The sequence below is a fragment of the Pomacea canaliculata genome, linkage group LG3 (assembly GCF_003073045.1).
Source record: "Pomacea canaliculata isolate SZHN2017 linkage group LG3, ASM307304v1, whole genome shotgun sequence".
Classification (NCBI taxonomy): domain Eukaryota; kingdom Metazoa; phylum Mollusca; class Gastropoda; order Architaenioglossa; family Ampullariidae; genus Pomacea; species Pomacea canaliculata.
Genome location: NC_037592.1, coordinates 17,263,397 through 17,281,695, shown reverse-complemented (window position 1 = coordinate 17,281,695; position 18,299 = coordinate 17,263,397). Strand labels below are relative to the sequence as shown.

The following is an 18,299-nucleotide window of genomic DNA, read 5'->3' as shown; positions in this document are numbered from 1 at the left end:
GGCGGGGTTGACGATCTCTCCGGGTCTCTTGTAATTGTAAGTTAAGGTGACCAGACCTTTCGGGGGGCGAAAGCGGGACACGTGCCGATGATGGTGTCGTCACCGTCAAAAAACGCCGAAAAAAGTGATTTTTAAAGACAACAGCGACATTTGGTGGACTTGTCAGAAAGCCAGAAAGCGGGACATTGGGCTTTCCGCCCGATATTCAGGCGGGACACGAGGTCAAAAGCGGGACTGTCCCGCCAAATGCGGGACGTCTGGTCACCTTATTGTAAGTGTAAATTGTTTTCCTAGTATATAATAATATGCTTACGATTCTATTGTAAAACTCTACATTCAGTAACGTAATACATTAGGACAAATTTATGCTCTAAGACAGTGGTTCTTAACCTTTGTTTGAGGTACCAAACCCACAATAAGTTTCATATGCACGTTCACCTCCGTGGCGGAGGCTCCGCCGAACCCCTGAGACCGACTCACCGAACCCCTATAGGGTTCGATAGAACCCCGGTTAAGAACGTACTGCTCTAAGATCTGTATATATGTATACATCACTCCTTGAACATCGAGTTGTTTACACGTCTTGGTAAAGGTAAAGGTAAAGGTCGTCCCATAACCTTTTAAAGTCGTTTGGGGAGTGAGGTGTTAGAGACCCCACTTTTCTCGGGGCCAGCTTTTTACATGAGGGTGGTGCCCATCTCCTCTCCCTCGCTGCCTTACCTTCCCCAACCCTCTATGGAGTCAGGTACCCATTCCCTTCAGCTGGGTCGACTGGGGGAAGTTTGCTGCGCTTATCGGGAATTGAACCAGCGCGCTCTCGGTTCGGACGCCAGCGCTCTAACCACTCGGCCGTCCGCTTCCCCTCTTGAGTGGTTAGTAAATGAGGAAAGGGATCAAACGATCGATGTATACCACAAGACCCACCTCCCCCCCATCTCATCAGGGCTGAATGCGCTATACAAATCATATTATTATTATTATTTGTTAGAGACTACTAACTCCTGTTGATGCTTCGGGGATCACGTGATGACCGATGCTAAGGGACCACGGCACCACCTCGGACAAATCCACAGGCTAAGTACGGCGCGTCTTTGGACGCCTGTCTTCCAAAATGTGAAGTGCACTTTATTTTTTAATTCATACTAGGTTAATTTGATTGAAATTTAAGTTTTGGCAGTCCATAACATTATAAAGCAAAGTACAAAGATGATATATAACACGACGGCTGACATATGTTAGATACATATAGTCAAAAAAGATCGAACATTTCTTTCTATATATATACACACACACACACACAATTACATTCTGTAACTACAGAATGAATTCTAGCTATACAATTCTGTTCCATACATACAAAATGATTTCTGTAACTATACAGCAGGGTATTGTGTAGGGGACGAGGCTGGCTCATTTACATTCTATTTTTGTTGCCTGCGGCATCCTCCCGTTTGCTAGCTCTAACCACCAGATGTTATGATGATTTCCCGTCTAACATGTTTGTTGGAAATCACGACGATTCCTGTATTTAGAATAAGGGTTAACGTATCATATGTCCTAGCGTGGACTACGCTTATACCTGCGTTGTCGCTTGGGTACCCGACCGCATATTCATAGTATGAGTACATTCATGTATTGGGGTTTGACCAAAGAGTGTACAATATATATTATATATACAGTGACTGGTTTGATTGTGGTTTAAATACTCGTTGCTGCCTTGATCGTCAGATGCTGAAACGTTCTTGTTTTTTTACCCGAAAGGATTGAACGGCACTTATCATTCAGTGAGATTTGAAGGCAGTCATGCGTGTGTTTTAAACCTACACACCATACTGCCGATATCGTGGTTTGTTGACAGGTACAAGCACACGAGCTTCCATACATTTCTTATGACTAGTGTCATACTGAAACTGTAACGGCTAACAGAGCGCTCTTGACTTCCCAGAGAAGGTGCATCAATGTTATTCAGACTTTGTCATCATTTGCTGCACTAGTCACAAGATATATATGGTGTTCAACGGATCTCATGACCTCTCGAGAGTTATTGTCAGTGTTTTACCGCTGTCAGCACTAGGAGCACGAGAGTCGCTGTGATTGTAACATGCGAGTTGTGATACACGTCCTCACAAAACCTGTTTCTTTTCGTCTTTCTCGCACAAACATATCCAAACCATGAAAAATTGAAACTGTTTTTTTTTTTTAATTCATCCAGGATAAAAGGAAGAAAAATAAAACCTTGTAGTGGAAGAAGACGGAATTACCTGAACTGACAGAATGATCCCCAATAAAAGGACTGGCACAACTTAAGGAGGGCCCGCAACGCCATGACACTTTTTCCAAACGGGTAAAAAGGGACAACCTTTAGGGTCAGAACTTGGGTGTGTGTTCGGATTGGGGTTAATTTGAGGGTTAGATTTATGTTTTTACCGGTTTCATGGTGTTATAAAAGCCATGTCAATGCACAGTACCCCCTTCTGTTCTCAAACTACAGCAATAAAAAGATCTCACCATGTAGAGAAAAAGGTCAACAGTCAGGATTGTACAGAATATGCTTATGTTGTTTAGACCTCAGCTTAGTTGGTGATCTAGGCTCGCGTTTTACTTATGCCTCTACATACTCAAATTTGTGGTTATTATTTCCCTACCCATTTCTGTTCATCGTGGTGTCTGTAGGTGTGTAGCTGAAGAACGGAAATGAGGGTGTTCGCATAGACATGGAAGTAGTATCTTGCTCTGAACGTTACCCAGTCATATAAACTCCTTTAGGCCTTCAATGGGGATAATATGTTTCAGTGACAGTTTCTAAGCAAGCTATGTCAAGTTTGCAATAATCAGCTGTCATGAATGACACGCACGCGCACACACACACACAAACTCACGGTCATGTTAGGAAGTCCTCCTTCCAAAGTCCCGTGATGTTTGAGTGTTACAAGCTTGTCGTTAGGGCTCCAGTCTGACCCCTAGTCTTCTTTTTAAACCGTAATCTAGAGTTACTGTTGAACAATGAAGTAGATTACTGGCAGTATGCACGAATAAATTACATTTGGTCCGGAGACGATCGGCGAAACACACCTGCTGCCATATTCCTTTAAGAGCATTGTCACAAGAGTCAAGGAAGTTGAATTATTTCTAATCTCACTCCTCGTAGCGACTATTGTTGACGACAGTGCCTCTGCTGGCCTTGGGATATATGTAGATAAAAATACACCAAAGCTATGCTTCAGAGTACACGTCACCAAGAGTACAAAGTAACAATAGTCTGCAGACCCATTCCTTTTGTCATTTCTTTGATTATCTGCCAGAGAAAACGACTGTTGACTCTGCGGGTCACGCTTCGTCCTGTCACAGATAACACTGGATTTTGTTGTTAAGGTGTTTAGACTCGCGGGTGCCTAGTGGTAAAATTGTTATAATACAAACAAAAAAAACCGACTCGAATTAAACCCTCTGTACGTGCCACAGGACTGGTCGTAAGGTCTTCCATTCGTGAACTTTGACCCCAACCATATCTTTAAAAATTCCCTTGCATGTAAAATCCTTCTTATACAAAAATTAAGTCATAACCGTTGAGTCACTGAAGCATGGCAATGCCTATAATCTCACAGGTCATCCCAGTTTTCAATGGGCGCCAGGTCTTCAACTTGTGTTTCCGCTTGTTACAATAGTCTTGCTACCCCGCTGGCTCTTATTCTAGTATTGCACGTTGAAAAACTCAAGGAACATTTAGTACAAAGGTGGCGGAGATAGTTTTCCCACAATGTGGCCATTGGCATCTAAAATAACCGGACTTTCCGGTAGTCGAAGATCTTCTTCTCGCCACACAGTCATTAAGTTGACACGTGACTTCTCTTTAGCCACATCAGAGGAGAAGTGCATGCCGGGCTCTTTCCAGTTGTGTGACAGCCCCTGCCTCTCTGGCAGGTTCGGGTAGAGCGTGTAAAGATGATTCTGAAAGCAAAATAACTCAGTATCAACGGCGGATGAGAGAAAAAAAAATCTATCCAATTTTCTGAGGAGTGTAGGTGTGGAGCGGCTACACGAGCGATGCGAGAACTAGGTAAAAGTATGGTGGAGACTGAAAGTATAGGTGGAGCATGTACCCGAGGTGTGACGAAGAACACGTCTACTGACCTGGTACGAGTGGTAGATATGCCACATGCTCCACATAGAGTCTTCACGCCCTTCCTTCAGAAACTGCCTATACCAAAGAGATGGTTTCAGCCCGGGTACATGGGGTATAAACTTGGGTTGGCGGCTGACTTCTTGATACCATCTGCGACAAAGAGATTTTAAGTGAGAAGGCATCTCATTCATCTACCTCTACTTCGACTTTTTTTTTAATTGGCGAAGGAGTCCACTAACCCTTTTCATTTACCTTTTAGTGAAGAAGACAGGTACACATCACGTATAAGCATTGCAAAGTTGTAAGGCCAAAATAATCGTCAATATCTTAAAGAGCATTGAATCAGTAACTCGTCTATCAATTAGGTATGTTTCCGTTGGTTTGAATTGATCGTTTTTTTTTTTTATCGGATTTGTCTGCGCAATATTTTCATTGTTATTTTTAGCACTTTGTTTTGCCTTTTGTAGATCAGTAATTGTACACAAGTACTAGCATAAGTTTATATCTCTTATGGTTATTATTTCACGCCTTCAAATTTTTCATAGTAATTATTTCTGTGTAAATACTTTAACATTTCCCTGTGTAGTATGTAAACTACATTTAAAAACAGCATTTCTTCAAAAGAAAGACAAAAATAGTGCACATAAAATATTGTCCAGATGTTCGACAACTCACTGGATAAATCTTCTCCATGGTGCAGCATTAGGGGAGAATCCCCACGTACCCAGCACGGGGTACAGGAAAACAGATTCCCCTGGTGGGCCCTCCAGCAGTGTCTCCTCCGAGTTGATAGCATGACGTATCGACTCCCCTTGCAGGGCGTACCCGTTCACTGCTGGGTAGACGTCGTACTTGGCGTGCACGCGCCACAGCCAGCGCGCGAAGAATGGCGACACGCTGATGTCATCCTCCAGGAACACGGCGATCTCCGACTCGTTATCCGCCGGCACCCGCCACGTGCCCAGCCACTGCCCGTAGATGCCCACGTGACGTGAATGCACGTGCACCTGGCTGTGGCCGTGCTTGAAGGAGAAGTTCCTGGCTACAGCCAAGGTGGCATTGTGCACGTGTCCATCGCGGGCGCGGTCCAGGAAGATGTCCAGAACCACCTGGCGACCGTCGTACTCTGCAGCGTTCAACGACTCCAGGCATCTGGCCAGCGAGCGTGCCCGGTCAAAGGTCAGCACAAGCAGACGCAGCAATGGTCGAGGTCGGTGTGAACTGTTCAGACTAACGTCGTCGAACTCTGGCTTGGGCAGAATCAGCCTGTCTGCCGGACCTTCGTGCTGGATAGGAGAACCATGCTGGCCAGATTGGTAGCGGAGACGGAGACTCGATTTCCTGTCCTCTGGCTGTGGGTTCCTCTTGATCCACAGCAGCAGTATGATGACTACAACCACGCCAGCAGTGCTCCACAACAAAAGAGCTTTCTTGGCGAGGCGCATCCTGTTGGACAGTGAGTCATCAGGGGAACACAATCCTCTCAAGACAACAAACAGACGTAGGCTGTCTCCTCAAGAATTACTCCTACAAGGATGAAATAGAAAGAGAAATCATCAATGTTATTGTGACAGAATATACATTTGAAAGGAAGCCAAAATTTTATGTGAACTCCGTGGTATTAACTGTACAACTTTTAGACTTTCGGAACCTGTACTGAGCAGCTCGATAGCTGTTAGCTCAGAAGATAAAACTATACAGGCCTCTTCTTTTGAAAGCCAACCCGCTCTCCCGATATGAATCCTAAATACAGGGGTTAATGGAGACCGACAAAACTCTTACGCGTTTGGAGGGAGGACGCTAGGACAAAACGGAGTAGGATCATATTCCCTCTACACGATTTGAGCTTCTTGTACTTGGCACATCATGATGACACGACTCTCGTACGTGCTGTTACACGGTCGACTTTCTTGAGAGCACGACAGGTAAAAGTCTTTCTTGTACAAACATTTCTTTTCTTGTGTACTTCTTATCATCACTCGCCAGAAGCTTAAAATGCATGTCCTCAGCAAATGTTGTAAATTTATAATAAGGCGCATTATTTTGGAATTGTGAAACAACTCTGTTTATCCCGAATCGCTCTTGTGGTTCGATCGTCTACATCTCCCCAAGAGCCCCCTCCCACCTTCACACCGACAGAAAGGTTAGGTAGACTATATTTCATGTCGATAGCGTGTCTTATCAGTAAGGGTTTTACTTTATGGGGCTTCACGATTCACTGTGGTTAAGGACTTGAGTTGGTAGAAGCTTAAATTGGGATTGACGTTTGATGACTGGCAGTGCACGATCCAGTGAGACTGGTGTCACTGACAGGAGTGACAGTACAGTATCTTGATACACTGTTGCGCTGAATCCTTCACTTGTTTTTCAAGGGTTCAATTCCAGTACAAGATTACGATCGCGTGTATCCGAGTCTCTTAGTTGCCGTGTCGCGTGTCACCTTCCGTTCCTTTGTTGTCCATATCTCGTTCTTGTCTCAAGCGCTACGAGCAGGCTCCTTACGAGCGTGAGTATGCGCTATACAAATTACGTATAATATAGTGATAAGCACTTTTTTAATGATTGGGCAGAGCTTGGTAAAATGCCAATTCTTGACATCTACCTCTCTTGTAAACTCGAGATGCACATCTACAATCATAACCCTGCACAGGAAGAGTAAAAAATAGTGTAACGCGAACAGCTGTCGGCAGAACATGGATGTGTGTAGGTGGATTGCTGTCTGTCTACCAAGACCAACGCTTAGCCTCTTGCGAAGTTCTCCGCTGTTAGTCTCGGCGAGCCTCCACAAAGAATATGAATAAACCGGAAGCTTTGTCGTCTAATGCCTCGTTTTAGCAGTTAACTGGAAAACAAATTGTCTGCCAGCAGTCCAGGGATAATAGTTCGTGATCTGACGGCTGTACCCTACCACCCACCCATTGCGCACCTCTGTGCTAGTTACTCGAGAGGACATTGACCTCAAGGTATAAAAAGCTGGTGAAGAAAAAACACTTGTTGTGGCTGGACGCTATACGTGACACATGTTCACACGGTCGGCCGTTGGTGGTTTTCCCGGGTACTCTGGTTTCCGTCCCTCCCCCCTCCCCTTATAGGGCAGAGCCACCTCCAAATGAACGAGAGACCGAATCCCAACTAACCCCCAGCTAGCAAATGGAGTTCGTCTGCTGGCAATTACCCCAGTAAAGTAATGACAGCGAAGCGCACGTCTTTGCACTGGGATGGTCTTCCAACTTGTCGGATGCACACACCAGCGCAGTATGGACGGCGCACGAGGAGTAAACAAACAGATGATGGCAGAGGGGGGTAAATGTTTCAATGGCTGGCAGAAGCCACGAAATGTCGGTTTTATATTGTAAGAAAAAACCAATGCTTACCAGTCAAAGCTTGTGTTCATGGACTTCTTTCTGAATCTTTCGTCTGGTGCCTGCAGGCGTCTGTGATGCACTGCGCCGCTCAGCCGCCATCCACGCTTCGCAGAGCCGAGGGTGGGCGTGACGTCATGGCGCCGGGGCTAAATTTGGATCCGCGTTTCCGATGTCGGTCGTCTGCTGCTGCGGCGGAGACTGATGCTGCTGCGAAGTCTGGCTTAGCTACACTTGTCTAACAACAAACTATCCGTTGTTTCTTTGTTCTTGAGTCCACAGCCAGCAGAGGAAGTTGCTTTCGCCTGCAGCTTTCGATTATTAGGTGTTAGACTGTGTCAGGAGTACCGATGGCTGGAATATAAGCTAGAATGGATGACAGGGGATGCCACGTCTCTTTGTGGTGTCAAGAGGTCGGCGGGGGAGAGAGCTCCCCGCAGGGAGATAACTTCCGCTCCGGCACCTCTATTGTGTGGAGGAGAAGGAAGGGTGCCAACATTGTATACACTCTGAGGGTGTCTATCAAAGGTTGTTGCTAGATGGAAATTAGACAGCAGCTTGAACGGTTTTGTGAATAACAGATATTGTAATTGTTTTCGCCATTATCTTCATTAGTGTATACACAGTTAATGTAACATCCTTTATCAAAGATAATGTGCAGTGGAGATAGAGAGAAGATGGGAGTTATTATGAAAAGAGGAAGAGAAACGGGCTTTATCAGAAGGGATGACAGAGCTCGGTGAGACACCTCTGTATTCCCTCATTTCCCCTTATATCACAGGAAGGACATTTTCCCATTAACAGGTTTTCAGGTGCTTGTGTTATCTTTGTGTATAGCTACCCACAAAGGTAGTGCAAGGACTCGGCCAATGTCGCAGGCAGCGACAGATAAGCCAGCGTTGATAACTGCTACAAGTGAACAGCCAGTCTGTGAACAAATGTTTTAAAGTGTTAGCATGTAATGACTGGCAGGTCAGTCTGATGAAATGTGATTAAACTTGGAGGGGAGTACGGGGTCTTTAGATAAATTATAGTACACAATGACTACAGATTTTTTTATGAATTTGGAGGGAACAAGAGTATTTAAAGAAAACCTTTGGCAGTCAGTCCTGCGAAATGTGTCGCATCCAGAGAGAAGTGTGTGCGCCGATACGACTTGTGACCCCAGAGGCCAGTTGCTCAGCACCTTACTACTTTCAAATCATTTTAAGACTTAAATTTAGTTAATCAGTTTTATAGAAATGTAGTGCATGATACCGTTTTTGAACTTTTAAAACTAAAATTGTTTTAAATAAGATAGTCTTCTGTTCCGATCAGCATAAAGTTCGTATGCCCTTGTGCAACCAATCTAAATGGCATAGAAACGATGTTTGGAAAAAAATTTCTTCTTTAGAACAGTTTTAGAAACATTTTGTGCAATAGTTCGTAGGCCTCACAATCAGCACTACATCGTTTTTAGTGAGTTGCAGGTGATCACTTCTTGTAGTAAGACGTCGGTGCTTAGCTTTTACGTTGTTTGTAATCAATGCATATTTTTTTTTGTTATTGTTTGTTATTAATTCATAGCCAGACCAGATATCACATTAATCCATAAACTATATTTTGCTTAAAAAAAGCCGTGGTCGTCCGAACGCCATTCTGTTCACAGTCTAACGGGTGTTGCTCAGAACTCGTGCTGATAAGGGTGGCCAGGTGAGAGGCATGACAGACCAGCGATTGCAGTATTTATGACAGTGTTTCAGTGTTGTCTAACACTTTTCATACTCTTTTCTTTTTTTTTCCAGAGGCTAACGTGATTTGCTGCCAGCTCAGAGGACCGGATGCGGGGTGTGAGCGCTGACCTAACGGTAACTATGACGTCAGACGCAACCCTTGAGGTTTCTGTGGCCGAGGAGCGACAGCTCGACATGCCACGGACTTTGTGGGACTCTGAGGGTCCTTGTACTATGTCGGACTGCGTCGATCTGTGTCAGACTGTCACGAGCTCACAAGGTATTAATGTCCACCCTTGTTTTACCAATTTAAGTATTTGAGATTGTATTTACTTATCTGAAATTTGATTATTATAGTGAGTGTCACGATATGCGTAGCACAAAGAACGAGGATTTTAATAATCAGGTAATATTCAAATTAGTTAAAATATTTAAAGAGCAATGAAAGGAAGAAGAAATAAATTAGGAAGAAACAGGGGAGTTATAGATGGTAGTGTCTTTGTAGAGTTACGATATTGTAGAAGTACATTACTCAAAATATGTGATATGTTTATGACAATGAACATGCAAATAAAGATCATGTTTCCATGACTACCATCAATCCATCAATGTAGCTCTTAATGTAAGCCTTTTTTTTTATTAATAATGTAAGCTTTTTCGAAGAGATTCCAGGAGGAGGTGGAGAGAGAGACATAATGTCCAGGTTAAAAAATAGTAAAGTATTTTAAACAAATGACGCTGAGTGAATATTATTGTTCGTTATTATTCATCTATGCATAACAACGAGAATTAATGGTTTAATTTACCCGTTTTATATTAAAATAGTTTTTTTTCTTTTTTTTATTTTGCAAATTCGTTCATAAAAAGTTTAAATAAGGATCTGTGCGGGCGTTTTCTTGTATGGCTTTAATGTCAGGCTGTTGTGACCACAATTCAATCTGAATGCTAATATTCTCGAAAAATATCGTCTTTTGCAATCACACATTTCGCCCAAGCTTGCCTCCGGTGCTGGGAAAAGTAAAAGTTGCTTGCGTTCACTCCTTGCTGCTTGCATTCTGTTGTTTGCTGTTGGTAAACATGGCTTTAACACCACTTATTGTGTGATGTTAGCTGTTGGTAAACATGGCTTTAACAACACTTATTGTGTGTTGTTTGCTGTTGGTAAACATGGCTTTAACAACATTTATTATGTAATGTTAGCTGTTGGTAAACATGGCTTTAACAACACTTATTGTGTGACGCCATCTTCTCATTTCTCATTGTCTGCGATGCTGGCACGACGGTGGCACACTGTACTTTAGCAACTTAGTGCCAGCAACATGACGTAAATATTGTCGTCATTAAAATGACGTCATCGTCAGGTGGTCTGAGTGTGACGTCATCGTGGCAATCTGCTCCAGCAACATGACAGTCGATAAGTTGCCTGTGTCAGGCCAACTATAATGTTTCTTGTCGCGAACAGAGATTTGTTCGTGTGCAGAAGACTATCGTTAAGTAAGTCAACTGTCCGTTGAAGGTAAGAGAGTTTACTGAACAGTAAATTCTACTGTGCATTGCCTCTTCTTAGATTATGGATAGATTAATTAATTCAAGCAGCCATGATGCATTCCGCTGTGGTTTATAGTCCTTGTGTACGTCTCCGCTTTTTTGTGAACTTTGTTCTTTTCTGTGGGATGTTCAACCCTCTTGGGAAATCTGGAATTTTTAGTTGCGTGTGTGAACTTCTGTTTGAGAATCGTAAACTTCATCTGTGCGTTGTTTATACCTTCTGTAGGAAATTTTGGTCTCTGTTGATGTAACTTATTTTCTATGGTTTAATCTGTTGAATAATCTATCTGTTCATCTTATTCTGTCGATTTTATTTCAAGGATTAGGACTAGTCTTGTTAATGTCATTTCGAAGGGTGACCAATTTGGGTCAAGGATCATCAGAAGAGACACAGTAGACATTATGTAGTCTATCATCACTTCTATGTAGTCTATCATCACTTTGGATTTCGATAGATACGTTTTGGACATCACATGTGAATCTGAATCACGTTTCCGATATGAAGACATACGCCCAGCTCAGCGCCAAATCACAGCTGGAGGAGAGGAGGGCCTTTATTTTTCGTCATGATTGGTTTGTCGGCGATCCTGCATGCATTTTTATTATTATTATTTTTTTTTTTGACACTCTGAACTTATAAAACACAAATTGTCGGACCTGTAACAACCCGCATTAAGTTCTGCTAAGTATTACTTATCCTGACTTTCAGGGAGAATAATTGATGGTCTTAAACTGATTGTGATACACTAACTTACAGCTAACATTTGGTGTTGCACCAGTTGTTGTTTTTCAAGAGTTTGGAGTACTTTTCTCTTCGTCTTAAAACAATTCTTCTCAATCTCCTCAGAAGATCATTAAAATACGTAGAGGAATTTTCAAGTAGGTCGGAGGGATATCAGTTTTAGCTACTGGAGTGTGTGCTCGGTCATCCTGCCAAAGAAACGTGCGTCACCCGGGTTATTGACCAATAGTTACAAGTTGTCTTCGGAGTATACCGTTCGCGGACAGTAAAGTCGGGCAGCAGGTCATATTATCATCTGCCTTCTGATTTACACTGTGTTAAGACAAATACCTGTTATTTATCTTTCAGATTATTTATTGTTATTTATCTTTCAGATATGGGTTCAAAAAAACAAAAGTCTAGCAGTGATTGCACCAACTGCATGATGCGATGTCTGAGACTGACCAACCCTCACATTTTTGCTGCTCTTCTGACCGCCGCATATGTCTCAAGCCTGATCGTGTGGCTGCTGCATCACTCTTACTTGAGTCTTGTTATCAAAAGACTACCAGATGCTATTGTGGCAACAACAACAATATCGACCATTTCGGTTCCAAAACCAGAGACGTTTCCAGACCCGATTTGCGTGCGGGCAATAAACGAGTCGGTCAGAAAATTGCCAGAAGAGGCGGGCAAGCAGACTGTCTTGAAAATAATTGTTCTGACCTACCGCCGACCAGAATCTCTCGAGCGTTGCCTAAAATCCCTGAACGATGGCGTCTACAACGACACCAAAGTCCGGCTGGACATTTTCATCGACCGTGACGTCAACGGTCTGGTGGACCCGGAGACGCTGCTTGTCGCGCATCGCTTTGTCTTCGATCATGGACCCACCCAGGTACACGTGCACCCGCATCACGTGGGCCTGTACGGACAGTGGCTGCGCACGTGGTGTCTGCCTGTGGACTTGACCTCGGAGATAGCTGTCTTCCTGGAGGATGACGTCACCGTGTCGCCGTTCTTCGCGCGCTGGCTACGACTCGTCCACGCCAAGTACGACTCCTACCTGGCCATCAACGGGTACGCACTGCAGAGCGAGTCTGTGAAGCATGCGGAGGAAGTGAACGGATCCAAAATGTTGCAAGGGCCACCTGGCGAGGCCGTCTTTCTCTATCCGGTCCTTGGATCTTGGGGCTTCTCTCCGAAAGGAGAGGCCTGGGCGGATTTTATAAGGTACCCTTGAATACATTACATTTGTTGTTACAAGTAGTGACATTTTCTCTTTTTATAAATCTCTATTTATTGAGATGCACATATTCAAACAAGTCGGTCACCTTAGGCAACGAAACCTACTCCTCCCATCGCCAGGTATGAGGCGCCAATGACAAAGACAATGATGACAATGATAAATTTTCCCAAGAGGGGAATTTTCTCTCTGTAACTATAAAATAAACTTTATACTTATAGAATTAATTCTATAGCTATAAGGTCTTTGAGCAATCGCAAAAAAGTCAACCAACTCTGTAACTGAGATAGCTCTGTTTGAGACTGTTTTTGGTTAACTAAGTAGTAATCAGTTTTCACATTACCACAAAATAAAATAAACAAACGCACCTCATCAGAGTCACGAATCTCTCGTTCAGCCAACATAGCAAGCACAACAGGAAAGCCGATGTGTGCCCAGTCGTCAGGGGAACCAATTAAAATTTATGAAAGTTTTTCTGTTGGTTTAGTTTAATGAGGTGACATGCTTTTAAATGCATGTGATTGCTCGGATCAGAATATATTCATAGCATCATAACGTCCGACTCTCCGTAACTATCTCGCCCGTAAATACACACAAGAACGCCAGACCATGTTTTGAGGGCGCTGATTAGCTGATCTTTGACCTTCATGCCCCACATGTAAATGAGCCAGCCTCGTTCCGTATACATTTTAATTCGAGTCTACAGCAAAATCAGTTGTTTACTTTATAGTGCATAACAAATTCAATCACTTGTTTACTGTGTATAGCAAACTGTTTTCTCGGTTGACGTAGAGACTTTCAAACGGACAGGAAAGATCCTAAGTCAACCTTCTCGCAGGGACAGGAATGTGAATTACGATTTAAAAGTAGATCCTTCTGTAACCTAGCTCGGCAACAGTCTTTAAGAGCATTTAAAGAGCTACTCGAGAGAGTTTCTGTCAATAGGGTAAGTTCAGTTCATTTCCAGATAACGATTGCCTCAATCTGAGCAAACAGGCTCTCCCTACAGAGATCAAGGTACACTCTCAGTCGTTGACATTATGAATCAAGCATTACTTGTGAACTGAGCAAGGATATCGCCTTCATGTTGTGCTACATGTTGAATACTTCTTATGAACCCCGCACTTGGTCTGCGCACTGAATGGGTCGTGTTGAACATTTCTATTGAACAGGTCGTAGATCGTGTGTGCAGTCACGTTTTTTTAACATTTGGAAAAATTGTAGACAGCGAATACTCCATGCCATGGATGGTGAAAGGGTTGACTTATTCAGCTTTTTTAAAGCTCCTCTGATAAAAGCAGTTAATCCTCTTAAGAATTAGTAATAACTTAGGAATGTTGAGGGAATAGTTGAAAAGTGATTGAAAATGGGATTTTTGGTGACCTCGTCGTGTGTTGACATTCGAAGGTTTGTCTTGTCTGAACGAAAGGTTTTTTGGTATGGTGTGTGTGGTTTTGCTTTGTAGTAAGTTTGGGAGTCAGTAAATGATACTATGAATTTCGCCTAGCAGATGGTATGCCAAAGCCAGTAAAGATAACGACTTTGTACCATTCGTGCCCGGTCTGAAGTCGTCACGAGGCTACCTGAAACAGCGAAAGATGGGCAAGGCCAGCTCCATGTGGACCATGTGGCACATCTACCACTCCTACCAGGCATGCGCTCACACTTCCACTCCCTTTTAACGTTTGATTTTTGTTGGTTTTCTTGCTTGCATGCGGAGATCGTATGTTGACACACTCGTCTGTATGACATGAATGAAAGCGCACATCTGAATTTGCAAAACACGGTCTCGTGTGTGTGAGTGTCATTGTGTATTAAGGAGTGCATAAAAGACAGAAAATGTTCACTCTCACTATCTGTACCTGTCTGTCTCTCTTTCGCTCACTTGATGCTCGCTCGCACGCACAGAGAGAGACAGAGAGAGGTCGTCTTTTGATTACAAAATCCGCTCACTTTCAGAACGGGCTCCTCACCCTGTACGCCAGTTTCCCCGGGCAGCAAGGCTTGTCCCACAACTGGAAAGAGCCAGGGTTGCATTACAACGGAATCTCCAGCACCCTCAAACCGCCAAACCTGCTGACTGTGTGGCCTGACAACCTTCACCTCCCCAACGACCCCATCGTGCTGAACGCCAAGGGGGAGGTCATGGGCAGACTGAACTTGTCGCACTCTGTCACCAAAAGAACTCCGTATAGGAGCCAGCGCTGAACTCAAACGTCTGTTAACATCTCTCTTCTAGCGTCATCCGAACGAGAAAGTGAAGAAAATGTGTTCACGTGATCAAACATTTAGTGAGTGGTGGACAGTTGGCAGTGTTTAACCCTCAGTGTCATTACTTCAGTATGACAATGTGACTGTTTTAACGTGAAAGAATGAAGATTTTTTTTAACCCCGCCGCTCTCTGTTGAAAAATATCTTTATACGCACAAAAAAATTTTGCGCGACTGCAAGAGAAGTTCAAGAATGATTTTCATCAATAACGACGTGAATTGTTTCTACACCTAGTGCTGCGTGCGGGTTACACATCTGACTTTTGCTTGAAGGTGGCATTGAACCAGGAACGCAGTGGACGCAGTATCACTAACATCGCCAACAACAGACAAAACAACTCACGAAGAAAGGGAATCCTGAAACGAAAAACATTATTCCAAAGCTGCAGAATAGAAAGGTGATAACAATACAAGGGGGACTACTCTGGCTATAAACTTTTTTTTCTCCTTGCTCGATTGCTTCCCGTTGTTAGTGGGACAGATTGTGGCAGCGTAACAATGAGCATGTGACTTTGGTGCGACATGGCTCTGGGCATCTTCAGCTTATCACCTCGAACCATGCCCACTCTTAGCCCCTACAGGGGCCCGAGGCACAGGGCATGTGCGGGGCTCTGGACTCCACGATCGCCTTGGTTTTAGTTCGGATCTAAAGACACTTTTTTTTCCACAGGCACATTTCGTTTTTTTTTAATCATTGACAGAACACTTCATGCAATGAGTCATTAATTTGGAGACTAGTTACCATATATAATCAAAATTGCGGGGCCCTAGTCAGCTGCCTTGTCTGCGTGTTCCTAATCACGGCCCTGCTTCGAACACCGTCATAAATATTAAGTCTCTATGGTTGCACACACACACACACACGTATACACATATACGTTTATTGTAGCCCCATCTTTTGGTACTCATCTGATAGTCAGATATCATGCCGTCTATAAATTTTATTAGTCAAAAAGGACAAACTGGTGGAGTTTTGGCTTGGCGTTGCTGCGCGCGCTTGTGTGTGTGTGAGAGAGAGAGGGAAGAAGAAAAAAAATAAAGTGATTGTTTCTGAATTTCTTTTGGCAAATACATGTATAATGTTTAAAGTGTAATTATGGTGAATTATGGTGTTTAAAAATGTTAATATGTGCTACGCGTAGCGAATGGGCAATAACTCTGTCCTTTGCTTCAAGCAGCGACGGATTCAGGCCCTTTGTGTGCTGGCAGGCTGCCTGCCACTCGAGGTACGTCGCTCCCATACATGTAGAAGACAGATCGAGATCTTAACCGAAGTATGAGCATTCACAAATAATAAAGCTGAACAGAAAAGAATGTGGCTTTTTATACTTTTTGGTTGCTAGACTTCTAAAACGCAATCTTGTATTTATCAATTTTTCCAAAAAAAGACACGCTCTTATGGGAGTTAGCAGTTCAAATTTGTATATTATGTATTGTCCTCTTTTTTTTTTTTTACTACAGTTAAAATGCCATCAGAAGGGTGTTCCAGTGGCGCAGTAGTAATACTGCTATATAGTCACTATTACTGTGATTGTAAGGGTACAGTCAGGGTACAGATCTGTTCTCTTGGACCACGTACTCGTATCCAGGTTGTCCGCAGGGAATGTCCACTCTAAAAGTACTCCATGCGATTATTCACACCTCCTCCACCTCCACACACACGCTTTTCTCATTTTACAAACCCATAAGTGTGAGCAAGCAATCTCTTTTTAAATTAAAATAGCATCACCAGCTGCTTGAAATACTGCCGCCTACCCCGAGCTGCTCGTTTGAAGCATTCAAATCCGGCCTCAGAACTCACTTCTTAAAAAATACCTTGGATAATGAAGAAATAAGCGGGGAAAATACGCTTTACAGACTCAGTTGTTATTGTTGTTGTTGTTGATGAGTGATAAGAAAATTTAATCAAAGAATATCATCAATCCGAGCGGGTGAGTTTTTTTTATAGTCTGACTCTTTCAGACTTCCGATTTGTGTCAGGGAAGACGACTGCCTTAACTGCCATAGACCACCATGGGGAGACTGGAATATTGTGGACATATCTCCTCCTTTGTCTTCCTGCGAAAGCTCGGTGTCAAGGCAACGGTCCAGCATTGGCATCCGAACTTTTTGCGCCATTATGCACTGTCGGTTGCATGTAAACATCTATGTTGTTAATGAGTATAGAGCCCCTGCCTCACTCCATCACCAGGCTTCACTATAGATTGCGGGCAGATGTAATGAAAATACATTGCATGCATGACCCATTCGAAAAATAAAACTTTTGGAAGAGTCAGCTCCAAATTTTACTTTTTTGTTTAAGAGCTAAGTCACTTGTTGTATCTGTTCTTTCCTGTTTGCTCCATCCGTGGGTGATAACGAACTGCAGGATATCCGGCCGTTGTCCTCACATGAAGTACAGACACACTAATCTTCATTTCACACCACGAAGCAGTAACCAGTCTGTATGTGTGTGTGTGATTTGGTGTTAGCTTCTAACACATATTTGTACACTTTGTGTCTAACACATTTGTCATCTAACGTCGGTAGATGAAAGTGACTGCGAGCGGTAAATACGAGAAGACTTTCAACAACAATTCAAACCTCCATGAATTACAACTGTTATGAGAATGATCTAAGAAAATGAAAATTTGTTACATCTCGAAAATATTTCAATTTCTTAAATCACTTGCCAAACGAGCACGTACGTTGAAACTGAGGAGAGAAAAAACAAACTTCATCGTATAAATGGTTTCCTCAACATTTATAGATGCGCAATGCTACAGGTGGCTTCATTGGCATCAATAATAATTAAGATCAGTTCGTAACTCATTTTAGTAACAAACTAATCGCAACCCTGTGTTCTGTTAACTCTGAGCTATATTCTTTGACTTGGGTAAGCCTTGAAACTCAACGTGGCTTTTTTAAAAAAAAAAAAAAAAAACCTAGCTGGGATATTGTTGAAAACGTTTGAAGGATACATTGTAATTTAATTATTTAATTTAAATTTTTAAAAAGTATAAGAGAGAACTTCTTTACGCCTCTGTGGCTTTATTAGGATAGGTTAGTAACATCTTGTGCTCACGAAGCAGAATTAAAATAAATGAATTTTTTTATTTCAAAATTTCCGATGATGATGACGATAATGTACAAGGCAGTGGGAGACGCTAAAGTCGACGTAGGTGCAGGGAAGACACCAAAAAAGTGCAATCCACTCAAATCAGTTATGATTTTGTTCATTCCAGTAAACCACACTTTTCTCAGTTCCAAAAACTTGACATCAATGATAATAATAATTATGGCATTGTCAATACATTCTATTAATAAATATCAAATGT

General features: G+C 42.8%; 2 protein-coding genes across 4 annotated transcripts; one reads left to right on the top strand and one right to left on the bottom strand.

The window, feature by feature from the left end:
• Nucleotides 1-21: 21 nt before the first annotated feature.
• LOC112558862 lies at nucleotides 22-15,409 on the top strand. Of its 3 annotated transcripts, none has more exons than XM_025229580.1 (5): nucleotides 22-36; nucleotides 9,270-9,477; nucleotides 11,862-12,699; nucleotides 14,223-14,364; nucleotides 14,672-15,409. In XM_025229580.1, the coding sequence occupies exons 2-5, from the start codon at nucleotides 9,306-9,308 to the stop codon at nucleotides 14,918-14,920; spliced, it is 1,401 nt and encodes a 466-aa protein (XP_025085365.1). In that variant the 5' UTR covers nucleotides 22-36; nucleotides 9,270-9,305; the 3' UTR covers nucleotides 14,921-15,409. The 3 variants fall into 3 exon arrangements, with proteins under 3 accessions (XP_025085365.1, XP_025085366.1, XP_025085367.1); XM_025229581.1 differs by lacking the exons at nucleotides 22-36; nucleotides 9,270-9,477 and adding exons at nucleotides 10,548-10,713; nucleotides 11,201-11,318; XM_025229582.1 differs by lacking the exons at nucleotides 22-36; nucleotides 9,270-9,477 and adding an exon at nucleotides 10,548-10,713.
• LOC112558863 lies at nucleotides 1,303-7,977 on the bottom strand. Its single transcript, XM_025229583.1, has 4 exons — nucleotides 7,498-7,977; nucleotides 4,799-5,650; nucleotides 4,132-4,273; nucleotides 1,303-3,948 (listed from the first exon to the last, which is right to left on the bottom strand). The coding sequence occupies exons 2-4, from the start codon at nucleotides 5,566-5,568 to the stop codon at nucleotides 3,724-3,726; spliced, it is 1,137 nt and encodes a 378-aa protein (XP_025085368.1). The 5' UTR covers nucleotides 5,569-5,650; nucleotides 7,498-7,977; the 3' UTR covers nucleotides 1,303-3,723.
• Nucleotides 15,410-18,299: the final 2,890 nt, after the last annotated feature.